Source organism: Chlorocebus sabaeus, chromosome 18 (genome assembly GCF_047675955.1).
Source record: "Chlorocebus sabaeus isolate Y175 chromosome 18, mChlSab1.0.hap1, whole genome shotgun sequence".
Classification (NCBI taxonomy): Eukaryota; Metazoa; Chordata; class Mammalia; order Primates; family Cercopithecidae; genus Chlorocebus; species Chlorocebus sabaeus.
Window position 1 is genome coordinate 34,193,546 of NC_132921.1, and position 15,387 is coordinate 34,208,932.

The 15,387-nt window shown below is 50.9% G+C and overlaps 1 protein-coding gene across 11 annotated transcripts in view; it reads right to left on the bottom strand.

Annotated features, from left to right (window-relative positions):
- Positions 1–15,387, bottom strand: part of CTIF (cap binding complex dependent translation initiation factor) — a 331,164-nt gene that overhangs the window by 100,363 nt on the left and 215,414 nt on the right. For 9 of the 11 annotated variants that reach the window (XM_007974078.3, XM_007974077.3, XM_037982336.2 and 6 more), the window contains 2 exons: positions 4,563–5,055; positions 1,297–1,596 (listed from right to left, as the gene is read on the bottom strand). In XM_007974078.3, coding sequence (XP_007972269.2) covers positions 1,297–1,596; positions 4,563–5,055 — 793 coding nt within the window. The remainder of the gene's footprint in view (positions 1–1,296; positions 1,597–4,562; positions 5,056–15,387) is intronic. The other 2 variants (XM_007974079.3, XM_007974072.3) reach the window with 1 other exon arrangement.

Here is a 15,387-nt window from a genome sequence, read left to right on the forward strand (position 1 = left end):
ACCTGATCAGGGCCTGGAGCAGGAGAGAAGCAGCCCAGGCTGGCCAGGGAGGGCTCATGTTGCAGTGAGTGCAACTCACATGCAGAGGAGAGGGTGGGTGGGGATGGAGCCCTGCCGGCTACATGCGGAGGTGGCCTTAGCAGCAACTTCCTCCCAGCTTTTAGGGAAGACGGCAGACTGCGAACCACGTGGTTAAGGTGAAGGTGGCCATGTGCCCTTGTTTACATCTGTTGTCTAGGTATAATTATGAACTGAACCCCCTTTGACTCTCACAAGTGTTGCAGTTCGGATGATCTATTGTATGGTCAACCTAGTTAAGATGGCTCTGTAGCCTGCCATTCTACTTCATTACTTGGAAACTACCATTTTATCTCACCTGGACTGGCAACTCACTTTGTATCTCAACTAGTCTCTAAAATACAAAATAGGAGGAAAGGAGAAATGGCTCTGCCCCAGCCAAGGGTCTTCAAGGACAGTCCCAGGACCTGGTATGGCCACCATCCCATGACCCTGCTATCTGCCTGATGTCACCGGTTTTGGGGCCACCAGCTTGTCTGCTACTGCCCATACAGACAAGCAGGTACTTGTGAGATGAAACGTTGCTAAGCTCTGTCCAAGCACACGCGCCCACTCCCACGACACACTCATGCAGATAGAACCACTGGATGCAGGTCTCCATGGAGGAAGCAATGATCAGGGGTGGGGTTACACTCTTGGAGGTGAAGGGACATTAAGAGGGAAAGAGCAAGGATGAAGACAGTCTTGTATTACCATGCCTTCCCTCTGCCCAGGAGCCCTAGTGTGTCAGCAGACAGACTGTCCCTTTTCTGCTCATGTGTGACTTTGCTCAAACCCATCTCACTACCAGCGATGATCACCTACACACCTGCAAAGGTCTAAGGATCTGGCCCTGGGTGGAAGGAGGAGGAAAAGAGAAGTCCACAGCAAGTTCATGTCTGCTTGGATGTGGAGAGGTCAAAGCACAAAGCCAGGTTGAGACCAAGAGCCAGCCTCTCATTATGAAAATAGAAAGTGGGAAAGGCTGGTTAAACATAAAGCACCTATAAAATTATATTGGTCCATCGTAACCAGGGAGCCCACACATAAACACACACAAATCCAGCCGCTCATTCCTGGCCCCTTGACTGCCTTTGTGTTTTCTATAATTAATCGGGCAAGGGCAGAACTTGGGAAAAGTCCAACTGTGGCCAGAACTCACAGCCTTCTGGCTAGGAATAACTCACCGAACGCAGAGGGGCAGGGGGCGTGGGGCAGTGGCGGCCGGCGTCCGGTTACCTGCAGCATGTTGAGGAGCAGGCTCCGGAACTTGGTTCCCTCCACCATGAAGAGCGCCATCTTGTCGCAGAGCTTGGCGGCGGTGAAGGCAAAGCTGCGGTCGGACACGGCCTTCTGGTAGATGGTGCGCACGATCTCGCCCAGCATCTCCTCGGAGTTGGTGGAGTTCTGGGCCTCCTCCATGAAGGTGGTGAGCTTGGCGTCCACGTCGCTGCTGTTGTTTCGCATGCTGTTCAGGATCTCGATCAGCTTGTCCATCTTGTTCTGCTGGGGAGTGGTCGTCTCCACGGCCACTTCATCCTGGGGGTGTCGGAGACAAATGAATGTGCCTGAGTGAAGCCGAGGTCTCTGTGTAGGGTTGGCCTGGTGGAAAAAGGGTGGCCACCCCCAGGAAGCAGGACAAGGCCTACTTTCCTGGATCTGAGGGCTGGTCCCTCTGGGAACCTCCACCAAAGACCCCTCACACGCCAAAAGCTCCTTGTTGCCTTTTTTCTTGGCCCCAGGGCTGATACTGCTTTTGGCTTCTAGCTCCTACTCAGGATTCTCATATACATTGGCTTTTTGTTTGTTTGTTTATTTGTCCATCAAATGTCTTAATTTAGAAATGACTTAATGGAGCTTATGAAAGAGGAAATAAGATAACAAATATGAAATCGGGCCAAAGAGAAAATGAGGGTAGGAAGACTTGGTCAGGAAGGCAGGTCAGATCCAAAATGCCTGCAGTGGTGGTTAAAAGCGGCCCAGGCAGTGCCCACCTTGTCCCCCACACCCTCAGCTCTGAATGTCCAAGGATGACTTGTTCTCTGGACATAGGGCTCCCTGTGGGCACAGCCCTGGCTTTTTGTCCTGTGGAGACTGTAGACATATGCCACACACGAAGGAATCCTCCCATGTGCCACTAAAACAGTTGGTGCTTCTAGGAGGGACATTACAAGTAAAAAGCCCTACAGCCTTATGAGGTTTCACTGCAACTAGGATCAGATCAGGGGCTTGAAGAAGAAAAAAATGTCATCTTATTGTATTGACTCATTCTTGGTGGCCAAGAATGGGAACAACTTAACTGTGGGGAAGTGAGATCTGGCTGGAAGGGCAGGGTCAGGGTCATGAAATGAGATCCACGCTTGTTCTTCTGTCCCTGACAATAGAAGCTCTGGGCTAGAAGGCACAGACTTCTAAGCTCTGACAATAGAAGCTCTGGGCTAGAAGGCTCTAGATCCCACCCACTCTGGGCCCCTAGCTGTGTTGCTTTGGGTAAGTGATTTCACTCTCTGGATCTCAGTTTCCTCATAGGTAACACGGTGAAGTTAGATGAGAAAATCTATAGCTTTCCTTGAGCCCTTCCATGGTGGGATCGAGTTCCAAGGGCATACAGTCTCTCACTCGAGAACTGAATACTCAGGAGGCTGAGGCTGGAGAATGGCGTGAACCCGGGAGGTGGAGCTTGCAGTGAGCCGAGATTGCACCACTGCACTCCAGCCTGGGCAACAGAGCAAGATTCTGTCTCCAAAAGAAAAAAAGAGGCTGAATCCTGGGTGAAGGAATAGGGTGTCCTAGTTCTTCTCCTCAAACCCAACCACCTCTTCAGGGAAGGCTACTCTGAGTCCCTGGGTAAAGTTAATAGGACACAACTCCCCACCCCAAGAGATATCTCACGCTTTACCTGTCTCTTGAAAGGGAGAAGAACAGTGTTGCTTTCCCTGACGAAAATGTTTAGGATGTGGCTGGTGGCCACCTAGGATTTACCCTTTTTTAGAGTGAGCAGCTAGCAGAGTGGGGAGTGACCCAGCCTGAGCCTGAGCCCATGTCTTCTTGGTCCGGGAGTTCAGGAGGCCTCGCCTGAGTGGAGTTCTTGAAACTGATCTATAGATCTACCTTCTCTGTTCCATTCCCCCATATACCCCTCTCTCCAGACCATCTGGGCCCCAGGGCAGGAACAGCGGTCTGCATATAGAATAGGAACTACCCACAAGAACACATCTGTACACGTTATCTCATTGAACCTTCACAGTCTCTCAGCAAGGTGTGTAGTATTACACCCATTTTACAGATGAGTAACTGGGGCTCAGGGAGGTTAGGTGACTTGCCCAAGACCACCCAGCCAGTCAAAGGCAAAGTGAGGTCTGAGCCTGCTCAGCTGCGTTCTAAAGCCCGTGCTGTTTCCATTCTGCCGCCCTGCAGTTACATTTAGCAGAACTCTAGAGGACTTGGTGGGGTGGATACTGGGAGCAGCATCTTAACTTCAAGAGTGGATCCAAGAAGAGGTCTGACCTGCCTTATCCTGCCTGAGTGTGGACCTTGGGCCTGGCCTCTGGGGCAAGAGCCTGAGGAAAGACAGCAGTAGGGGAAGATGGAGGAGAAGTCTAGAACATGGAGCTCTGCAGAAGCCCCAGGAGGAAGACTCTGTAGGCTCTGCTGCTGTGTGGGATGGCTGTGGGCAAGCTGGCCCTTCTTGGGACAGGTCCTCTCCAGGGTGACCTTACCTGTGCCCTTGCTGGGCAGTGGGGTCAGGGTGGTGGTGCTAGGGTGAGCACAGTGGACTTAATGCTGCCAGTACAAATCCCTATCCCTCTTCTGGAGGTTTAGGGTCATCTACTGAAGCTGTGGGCCAGGCCAGGACCAGGGTGCAGAAAGAGGCTACCAGGAGCAAATGTAAGGAGGCCTCACTTTCGGGCTTATGCTGGCGCAGGCGGGCACCTGCGTGATGCTGAGAATGGAGCCGCCTTACGGTCTGCACTGTAGAGCACTCCCTGGCCGCTGGATGATGAAGGCAGGAAACAGGAAGGCTGGAATCAGCCTGCTCCCACTGTGAACAACTCACCTCTGCCTGGATGGTACTCACCTGTAGAAAAGCTTCAGTCCTTCTTTCATAAGCTCCATGTTTCCCCATTTGGGGAAAAACATGTGTCCCTTCAGCACAAACAATATCTAACCCTAGAAAATGCTCCCTGCACCTCCCCCATCACTCCCAGGCATGCATCTCTTCCCTCGACTCCCTTGGGCTGGGGGCTGGTGCCAAGTGCCTACCCTGGGCCTCTTGGAGGCTAGAGGGTGAAAAGCCCCAGTGTGCTGGAGGGGTTCATGATGGCCCTAGCTGCTGGCAGTGGTGGACCAGTGTGGTGGGTCCCTGCAGTCATAGAAGCCCCTGCTTCCCTGTACATGGCTCCCCAGACCCCCAAACCCACAAGGCTCTGCACTGTGCCCACCTACCAAAGTGCCTACCTCTTGCTGTCCTCCCTGGTGCAAGAGAACAACAAAAATTCAATTACCGGTACCTTTTCCTTTAGCCTTCGCCGCAGTCTGTCTTTGGAAGACTGGAGCAGGGTAATTTTGGGCCGCTCCCCAATGCGCTCGGGAAGAATACTGTCTTTACGTTTTGTCTCAACCTCTGGCCCCCCTGGCTGCTGTCGGGGCAGCCGCTCAGAAGCCACCGGGGCCAGGGTGTCAGGGCTGCGGGGGGCCTCGAGGCCGCTGTGCCCGGTGTCCCCTGCAGTGTCCTCTAGTTTTGGGCTCTCGATGGTCATGGTCTCTTTGGCATTGCGGTGTGCGCCTGCCTCCCCCTTGTCGCCTGGTGGGTGCTTCATGTTGCCATGGTGCCAGCGCCGGTTCTGGCTGTAGCCGTGGTGAGTGGGCCTCCCTGAGGGGTGGGGCGCTGAGCCCCCCTGGTACGATTTCTGGTGGTCCCTGTTGTGTTTGGCACTGCCTGGCTGGTGGTCACCATGCTGTTGGGGCTTGTTCCCCCCTGGAGGTCTCTGCTGCCGCCTATAAACGGAAGAGGAAAGACAGAGAGGGCGATCACTGGGCAGGCCAGTCAGAGTCCCTGTGCCCAGCCGCCAGAACAGGAAGTCATTGCCTTGTCCATATATTCATTCTTCCAACAAACACTTCCTGAACACCTTCTACGTGCCAGAGTCTGTGATAGCGCTTGGGGATACAGCAGAGAACAGGCGGACGGGTCCTTGCTGCTGCAGAGGACCAAAGCCAATTCTTTCCTTAAAATCAGTACTTTATTCACTTATTAGAATATGTGTGAATGCACGCATGTGGAACAAAATTTTAAAAATCCAGTAGCAGATAACAGGGAACCCTCCTGCCTCTGACTCTGTCATCACTTATGGCCTTGGAAGCCGCCGTTCCACGTGTGTGAATCTTCCAGACATAGTCTATGCATGTACCAGCAAAGATGCATACACAGACCTGCTTCTCACAAGCACCTTCCTACGAATGACTATTCACCATAATGCTTTTTGAAAAGTTATATCCCTTTCAAACAACTTTTTTTTTTTTCCTGGAACATTGTCATTGTCACCCCTAAACCCACAAACTAAACATGCTATAAGAATTTTTTATGGGCTAAATTGTGTCCCCTATTACCCCCCAAAACTTCATATGTTGAAGGCTTAACCCCCAATACTTCAGAATGTGACTGTATTTGGAGATAAGATGTGACAAATCACCTTTAAAGAGGTGATTAAATTAAATGAGTCTGTTAGGGTGCGCCCTAATCCGAATTGACTAGTGGCCTTATAACAAGAGGAACCTTTGACACACAGAGACACCAGGGAGGCTACATGCCCAGAAGAAAGACCACATAGACACACAGCAAGAAGGAGACCATCTGCAATTCAAGGAGAGAGGCCTCAGAAGAAATCAACCCCACTGACACCTACATCTTGGACTTCCAGCCTCCAGAAGTGTCAGAAAATAAAATGCCTGTTGTTTACACAGCCCAGTCTGTGGTACTCTGTTATAGCAACCTAGCAAACAGATACAGAAGGAATATTTAACATGATGGGTGTAGGTCAAGACAGGCTCATCTGACAACACTCTCTAAGCACAGGGAACAGGTATGAGTTGTGCACCAGGAACAAACCCCAAACTTTTGAGTTGTGGCCAAAAGACAAGTGAGGAGGTGGTGAGGGGCATTCTCATGACCCTTCTGGCTGGCTCGAAGGCTGCTTCCTGCCACTCAAAGCACTACTATGTTCAAACTCCATCTTACCCTCAGGGTGTTTTCCATGCCACAACTTTACTGGAAGTGCATTTGGAGCACAAGATAAGCAGGAATTCCTCAAAGGTTGTAAAATAGTGGAAAGATTTTGCAGAAAGATAACATAAACTTCTAAAGAATAAGCTCTGCACCTCCTCCGTCACCTATCTTGGGTACTACAGACCTTCATTGCACAGCATGTTTTGAACAAATTGTATTTATTTACTTACAGCTTATTGCTTATTACTTACATAAATTCAATTTTAATATTTACTTGATACATTTTACCTGTGAAAAATTGAGGGTATCCTGGGTTGGGTTGGGGTTGAATGCATTATTTTTTCCCACTAAAATTAATAAAAATTTTTTTTTTCATTGAAAAGCCACCATTGAAAAGCTTAGTAGCTCATTATCCCCAATGGGGATGACAGTCCCTTTGATCCCACCCTGTTGGGGTGTTGGGTACCTTGCCCCTCATTGGACCTCCAGTGGAGTGGTGGGTGGGAGTGGGGCTACAGTTCCTGCAGGGGTGTTTGGCTGGAGGAAAGTAGCTACTGTCTTGAGTTTTCTCTCTTGCTAGGCTGCCCCTTTCCTGGTCCTCTGGCTAGAAAGAGTAGGCTTTTGTTGGGGCTCCGTTTGTCTGCTTGGGCCTCAGGGTGTTTCTTTCTGGGTCTCCAGTTTCTTTAGCTCCAAGTCTGGGATATCTGAGCCAAGAGGAAAACCCCAGGAAATCACCCGTGTGTCATTCTTCAGCTCCCAAGGTCCCTGACCTGTCTGTCTTCTTTCTATTTTTCGGAGTCTTCTTAGGTTTGTTTTTATATACAGTGTCCAAGGTTTGGGGTTGTCGGTATTTATTTCAATAATTTAAGAATCATTATTAAAATATCTGTAAAAATCTGGCACCCTGAACTGAATCCTGCTGACTAGGCATGCCCTGGGCCCTTCTCAGGAGGCCTGCATGACATTTTTCATCCCTGGTGTCCAAGTTCAATCTTGTTGGGTTCTGATATACATTCCTGGGCAAGGGCACTGTTGCCTTGACACTTGGGTGGGAGAGACAGCCCCTCCATTCCCAAACGCACCTCCCTCCTCAATGGCATTGCTGAAATATTCAGTTTCACTCCCCATGGCAGGGTAGGAGCTATCGGCACCAGCACCTGGAGAAGAGTTGGGCCCCATCAGAAAAGTGGGGCCCTTGAGTCAGGTTCCTCCCAGTGTTTCTACCACCAACTGGCCTTCCGATTACCCAGCCCAGCCCACCCCCAAATGCCTGAGTCAGCATGGAGAGCTGCAGCCCTCATTCTGCAGAGTATAAGGCAACCCCCATTGGAGAACCCAGCAGAAACTGTGGCCCACAGACCACTCCTCAGGGCGCCTCGTGCCTGTGACTTTTTGTGAATTCTCCCTCCTTTAACTTCTCAATTACTTTCAACTAATTGCTCCTTCCATGCTCTTTGTTCTTTCAATGTGAGTTATTTTTAAGCCCAGAGAGGAACCTTGGAAATTCCCTCGCAGATAATAATTGATTCTCACAACTTTTGTCATCCTTATTTAGAATTTTTGTGGTGCCTGCAGCTATGGCCCAAGAAATGTCCCCAAAGGATGGTTGACCAAGCCCTTCCCAACATCCGTCTCAAAACTGCCTGGTTTCCCACTTGCCATATCAGGGATTTCCCTCTCTCTACCCAGTGCACGCCTCCACCCCCAGAAAAGAAAACAACTTCTGTCTACCTGGAGGGGAAGGAAGTAATTGCTACATGGCTGGTGGTCAGGGGCTCCAGAAAGAAATCAGCTGGCTCCTGCAGGGCTTCTGCAGCTCATTCCTGGAAATCTGGAGGGACCCGGAATTCCATGTCTTCCTGGTTCGAAAGAGCTTGGAGCCAGCCAGTCCTGACAATCTAGCAATGGCCAAGAATGCCCCAGGCCACTTGGCACTAGTGGGAGTGCTCAGGCTCACCCTTGCTGGGCGGCGGCTCCTTTGTACATGTGGAAAGCCATCCTCAGTTGGGAGGGAAGCCAGGGAGTCCACCTCAAGTGTTCCCTCCTAATTGGGTAGGCAAGACTAACAGGTTCAAAAGAAGGAGGTCTTGATATAGAGCTAAACGGCAGATAGAATCAACTGGGTGAGCTCCGGGAGGGCAGAGAAGAAACCAGATGCCACTGGAGGAAGAGGCATTAAGATTGTCCCTCTGTCCTCCTTTTTCCTTCTTCCTGCACAGGCCTTGCTTAGTTCTCAGGGCAAATAATTGCTGGGACTGGCCTCTGTGTGCAGGCGGGCCGAGAACCTTTCTTCCCATTCGACAGATAAGACAACTGAGGCTCCATGAGGTGCACTCCCACGGCAGGGGGACTGCCATGGGCTCCATGAGTGGGCTAAGCCTGTCAACTAATCACAGCACCTTGCAGCCACCTCCCGTCTGTCTCTCAGTCTCCTTTATAGCCTCCTTGGCTGACGAACACTCTGGGACAAAGACCGCAGTGACTTCTACTAATGGAGAGAAAGGGCTGAATGGCCACTGAGACCTCGGTGGTGATAACTGCATAAGGTCCAAGTTATTTGCTTGAGAAGGAGCCAAAAGGGCCACTAAGGGCACTGGAACAGACTTGGGGTTGGGCCTCATTCTCCAACAATGGAGACCCAGGCTTCCCTGCTCCGGCCATTCACAAATATTTGTCAGCGGTCGTTGGCTGGGCCAGCCAAAACCAGCTCCTCTCTCTTCTGTGTTTGCTGGCGCTGGGTTTCGTCGATACCTTCATTCAGGGGCCAGCTGGCTGCTCCCCACGAAACCTGTGGGTTTGGGGTTTGGCTGGGCCAGGGATGAGCCACTTTTGCTCCCAGAAACCCGGCAAGGAGGCTGCACTTGGTCTCAGACACATGGATATGTGGATCCGCGGTTGGGAAACATACTGGACACCCAGTTTTGCAGCCCTGCAAGCAAGAAGGACAAAACCCCATCTCTCTGCCTCTACTTCTGGGGAAGTCTTCTTCAGGTCAGGAAGAATCGCCCAGGAGATAAGGTTCATATTCCATTTGTGCTACTGGCAACACCTGCTGTTGGGAAAATAATGCTTTTTATTTATTATTTTTTTTGAGAATGGAAATTGTCAGTTTATGCTTTTTCCATCGTTCATTTAGTTTATTCTTTCTTCTTTGGGTTCTGAAATCAGATGTCTTGTTTCACTCTAAGACTGCTCTCTTCTATACAAAAAAACAAAAATGTTCTCAGAACACCACAGCTGCATTTTGGGAGGTGGGTGTAGGGAGAATAACTTCAAATTTTGTTTTAAAAAAATGGTTTTAACAGCAGTCCAAATGGAGACAAATGTCCCTCTGTCCGTTTTTTATTTCATAATCGTTCCCAGCTAGATATTCTGAGGGCCACTGACTTATTACGGTTCTCTCCATGTCGGACACTTTACCACATAATTTGTAGGTCTGCTTAAAAATTTCTGAAAGCAAAATTCCTAGGGCAAGTGGTTTTAAAACTATGCATGGGCTCATATTTCTTGCCTTCAGGAAAAGTGATGACTGCTTATTACCAGCGTAGGCACCTCCACTCCTGCCCACCTACACATGCCCTGAGTGAGCTCTGCCTACCCTGGCCCAGCCACCTGGGACAATGCAAGAGTTGCAGTGAGGCTCGGAGGCACAGGCACCAGCAATTTCTTTGCAGCTCAGGGGCTGCTTAGCCAAGCAATGGCATATAGGACCCAGGAACAAAAGTCGCCACACACACCCACCCCAGTTTGCAGAATGATGGGGAAGCCTAAAAAGGAAAAGTATAAGGGAGGGGAGGTTTTCTTCCCTCATGAGGGAGTCAACCAAGGGACATCATGGCATTGGCTGATGAACCCTCAGAGACAAGGATCACAGTGACCTGCACTAACAGCACCCATGGTGCGCGCAGGGCTGAATCGGATGATGGGTGTCCCCTGAAGGACACTCCTTGCCAGGTCTGTCTGGGGGATGGCAGCCTGCACAGAGCCTGGCACTGTGCCAGTTTCATGGGCTGGGTGATCTCACCTCTCTGTGTCTGTTTCTGGCTGTGCCAGTCCCCACCTGAGGGGCAGTTGTGAGGATTACATGAGTTACAGCATGACGGATAAGAAAACAAAGGTCCAGACAGGTTGCTTTGTTCTTCTAGGGTTGCCCAGCTAGTTAGTGGCAAAGCCCTCATCGGAACTCAGATCTGTTTCTGCTGTAACGCGCCATATGACTGGATTTAACAATTACTTATTGGAGATCTCAGTGCTCTTTGGAGAACTGGGGGCATCGCTACAAAGCTTAGGCAACACACAGGCCCTGTAATTGCCAGGGCCCATCGTTACCATCATGGCGGCAACAGCAGCACTGGACCAGCTGCTTCCCGAACACTCCCTCCCGACAACCCTGAGAGGAGAGGGCCAGCATGCATCAGAAACACTCCCGCCACCGTACGCGGCCAGCCAAGCTGCAGACTCTCCCACTCCAATAGATTTTGTGGCTCTCTTTGCTCAGAGTTGGGTGGAAAACAATTCAAGATTGAGGTCTTTGCCAGCCTAGGCAAAAGTTCATGTAAGAAGTGTGGTATCTCACTGCATGGACTAAAAGCTTTAGAAATCAGATGTTTACCTCGCCGAATGATGCTCTGGAATAGAAGCAAGGTCTGACTGGTACCTCTGTACCCTACAGGCAAAGACTTTTCTCACCAACTGTAGAATGAATGAATGAATGAATAATAAATGATGCAGAGAAAGGCTGGTTCATTGTTGTTTCATTAATTAAACACATGCTGAGACTCTGTTCTGCCCAGAGGTTAATCAGAGATGTCAGTGGGTTCACCTGAGGCCACATAGCTCCTGCAGCCCTCTGAGAGAAGTTGGGGTGGAGGCAGGGTATGTGTGTGACAAAGCTGTTCAGCTGTCCCTACGGAGTCCTTCAGCACTCCCCTAATCCTATCCAGGTCTTAAGGTCCAGACCTGAGCGGGAGCCTTCCCCAGCTCCCAGGGTCCCACCTGAGCCCTACAGACTCCTGATACGATTACAGTCTGGAACGCCCTACATCACACCCACGTCTCTGCCACCAGAGTGTCTTGTGTGTGCCTCTGAAATGCTCCCAAACCATCCACTTCCTTCAGATGAGGCAGAGCCTTCTCTCTCTCTTCCTTGTGATCTGGGGAGGAGGCAGCAATGACCAGTGCACAGGGCTGCTGCCTTCATGAAGCTGAGGGTCCATTTGGAGAGACAGATGTGAATCCATTAGTTACAGAAACAGGTCTCTAGCTTCATCCCAGGACAAGAGTCACAAAGGAAAGGAAGCAGAGAGCGGCACAGGCCTACGTCCTACTCTGGCCTGGAGGCAGACTGGCCACATAATGAGTGGAACCCAGTGCAAGATGAAAATGTGGGCCCCTGGTTCAAAAGCTATTGAGAAAGTCAAGACAGTCCCATCGGAGCATAAACCAAGTGCATGCCCTGGACTCAGGCAGTTTACACACTCTAAGTGTGGCCCTGAGGCCACAGGACTCAAACTCACATCACAGGGATGCAAAAGAATGGTTCATAGCTAACATGTAGGAAGTAGTTACAGTGAGCCAGGCATGGCTTTCATTTAACCCCAAAAGAAGCACTATTGTTCACCCCATTTTACAGAGAGGTCTTCAAAACACAGAAAGGGTAAGAAACTTGCCCAATGCCACACAGCTTGCACCAAGCAGCGTCTGGGTTTGAACTTAGGTAGTTTGGCCACCGAAGGTGCGCCCTCAGCCACCACACTGAGCGTGCTGAGAGTGTAGGGCAGCTTGCACACCATTGCTGAGCCACTAAACCCAAATTCAGAGGACCACAGGCCTCAGCCAAAGTCAGCAAGGAGGGAGCCGTGGGCTGTCCTATGGCAGCGTGTGGTGCAGAAGCAAAGGCGGAGGGCTGAGCCAGGGCCTGCTGGGAATGGGGAGGCTGGGGCTGGTGAGGGGAGAGCCTGGGACGGCTCTGGATGGGAGGGTTGGAGATCCGGCCAGCCAGCCTTGGCTCCACTGCGTCTGGGGAAAACCACAGAAGCCGCTGCAGCCCTTGGTTTCCATCTGTGCTGGGAACAGCCCTTTCCCACCACAGTCTGCTGGTTCCTGTGGCTGGGGCCTGTGGGGCAGGGCTGGGGGTTTGTTTTTGGGGTGGCCCCTCTGGCTTCATTGCCGCCTCGTGGTGAAGGGAGGAAAGCGTGCAGACTCCTGTCACCTTCCTCCATCTTGGGGCAGCACAGAAGGCCAAGGGAAAAAGGCTTTCTTGGGGATATTCTATGGGGTTCTGAGCTTCACTCAACTGCGGACCCATTTCTGAGGCCTCCTCTCAACCCCACTGGAAATCCAGGGCTCTTGGCCCACATTGCCCAGAACCAGTTTGCTGGGCAGCTTTGGCTAACCACTCAAGTTCCCGTGGCTCAGTGTTCCCACCTGCAGAATGGGGAAACCAGTCCCGACTCAGGTTCTTAGGGTGGCCTCCCACCTACAGGACTCCTGCCTGGATCACAAGGCTAGTTTGAGGCTACAATGAAATGAAGCCCGGGAAAGCCTGTGGGGAACAAAAGCACGTTCTAAATACGAGGTATTATTTTTGTTCCAGGGTGAATCCAGCATTCCAAGAATCCTCAGCCTCAAAAGTTCTGAGGCAGCGTGATGTCATGGGAAGAGCACGCGGCTGCCCTGGGGAGTCGCCAGGCTCCGCGTGAACCTGGTGGAGTGTTTCCAGGGGAAGGTCCTCGCCCTTCCGCTGGGCCTGCCAAGGCCTGCAATCTCCCAGATCTGGCCCATGGACCCTCACTGCAGCCTGCTGGTGGCTCTGGGCATCCCCTGAGCTTCACAGTAGTTCCTGGAAGTTTGAAGTATGGACTTTGGAGCCAGATCCCCAGAGTTCAAATCCTGACGCTGCACTTCTAGCTGTTCAACTTTGGGCAAGTTCCTTAACTGCTCTGTGCCTTAGCTTCTTCCCCTGTAAAATGGGAACAAATAGAAAACCCATCTCATAGGGTTCTTGTGAGTTTTAAAGGACTTGATATAAGTGCTATATTAGTGTTTGTTTGTAATATTATTATGCCATGGGTTTTCCAAGCAATAGAGCACAAATCCTCCAGCTATGCAGAGGGAGGGATCACACTATGCACCCATAGTACAGATGGGAAGACTGGGGCTGTTTCAAATGTTAGGTCAAGGTAGAGACCCCAGGATGTCTGGCTTCTCTTCTGGTTTTGGGCTCTAAGGGCTGAGCTTTGGGCGTAGTTTCCCACCATGAAACTCTTCATCACCCAACATTCACTACCATCATCCCGAGGGAAATACTGTGACGGGGTCCCCACAGCTTGGGGTCCACCTTCAGTGACTTCCTCTACCACAAGCCCAAAGCCTGGCCATTTGAATCCACCATAGCTGGCCTCGGTAACCTGGCCGATGGGCCTTACCTGGCCCTCTGCTGTCTCACTCACCCCACGAGTTGATTGACCTAGAAGTCGCTCTCCCGGAAGTCACCCTTTCTTGCCTGTTTTAATCTCACCACCTCGGCGTGGTGGAACAGTCCTTAAACTAGAAAAGCTAGGACCAAGAGGAAGGCACATGGAGAGAAAGTCGCCTAAAAGTTCTTTAAAATCCCAGGTGCGACCAATCATGGAGCCAGTCTGAAAAATGAGGGGTGGGGAGGAGCGGCAGTAGAGGCAAGGCTCAGAGATGCAGCCTGGACTCACTTACCGAAGGAACTTTCTCATGGGGATGGCTGCCCCGCAACAGAGGGGTCTGTCGGGGGACATGGTGAGCTCCCTGTCATGGGAGGTGTCTGATCACTGACCAGCAGTTAGAAACCGCAGTGCCCTATACCTCACTAATTAGCTATTGCCTATTCTGCAACCAGCACGTCATCCAGGAAGCCCTCCTGGACCTCAGCAGCCCTCTAAGGAGTTCTCATCTGAAGAGACAGCCTGATGTGGTGACAACTCGAAAGCTGGACAGCCTTGGGTTCATATGCTAGTTTTGCCCTGGTCTAGCTGGGTGGTCTTGGACAAGTCACTTAACTTCTCCGCCCCTCTGTTATCTTATCAATCAAATGGCCCTCATAACAGCTATGCACACAGTAGCTGTGAGGACGGGCTGCGCCGATCTCCGGGAGGTGCCTTCCCAGGGAATAGGCCTGACTCCATTGTCCCACGCTGTCCCACACCTCTGGGTTTCTAACTTTCCTTCCACTCTCAGGGCTGGAGTGAAGGTGGAGTAAAGGTGTAGTGATACTCAGTTTAGCACCATCATTATCCCTCCCTCTTTCCCTCCCTCCCTTCGTCCCAAGTCACCATGGTACTCAGATTTAACAAACACTGAGTGGCCCCCACCTGCTGGGGACACACATGTTCCCCCTTGATCCTTACAGCAATCCTGGGGGAGCCTTTCCCCCTTGGGGAGGTTGAACAGCAAGCCCATCCAGGACTAGGGCCTGAACCCCCATCTTGCGCCTGTGCTCTTCACTCCAAGAGACTGACCCATCTGTGCTCTTCTAGAAAAACTTCCACACTGCTATTTAAAATAATCTAGTAGGAATAACTGAGAAAATGCAAAGGACTGGGCATTGTAATTCGTCAAAGTCCATCTTGGGAATGGTGGAAAGGGCTGCTTTCTCCATTACTTTGGCCATTGATGGGGTGACCTATAACAAAAACCTCCTTTTTTGTTCAATTGTTATTATTATTATTTCTTAGAGTCAGGGGTTTGGGTTTTGCTCTGTTGTCCAGGCTGGAGTGCAGTGGCATGACCATAGTTCATGCAACCTTGACCTCCAGGGCTCAAGTGATCCTCCCACCTCAGCCTCGCAAGTAGCTAGGACTACAGGCTCGTGCCACCATGACTGGCTAATTTTTTTTTTTTTTTTAAATTTTTATAGAGACAGGAGTTTTGCTATGTTGCTAATGCTGGTCTTGAACTCCTGGGCTGAAGCCCTCCATTTACCTTGGCTTCTCAGAGCACTGGGATTATAAGCGTGAGCCGTAGCCCCTGGTCGCAAAATCCTCTTGAACAAGCCAATTTCTCTTCTCCTAGACTTTCTGAATGAAGTGTTTCACTTCAAGGCCTGGGCATGAAACCGAGTAGTGACCCCAGGA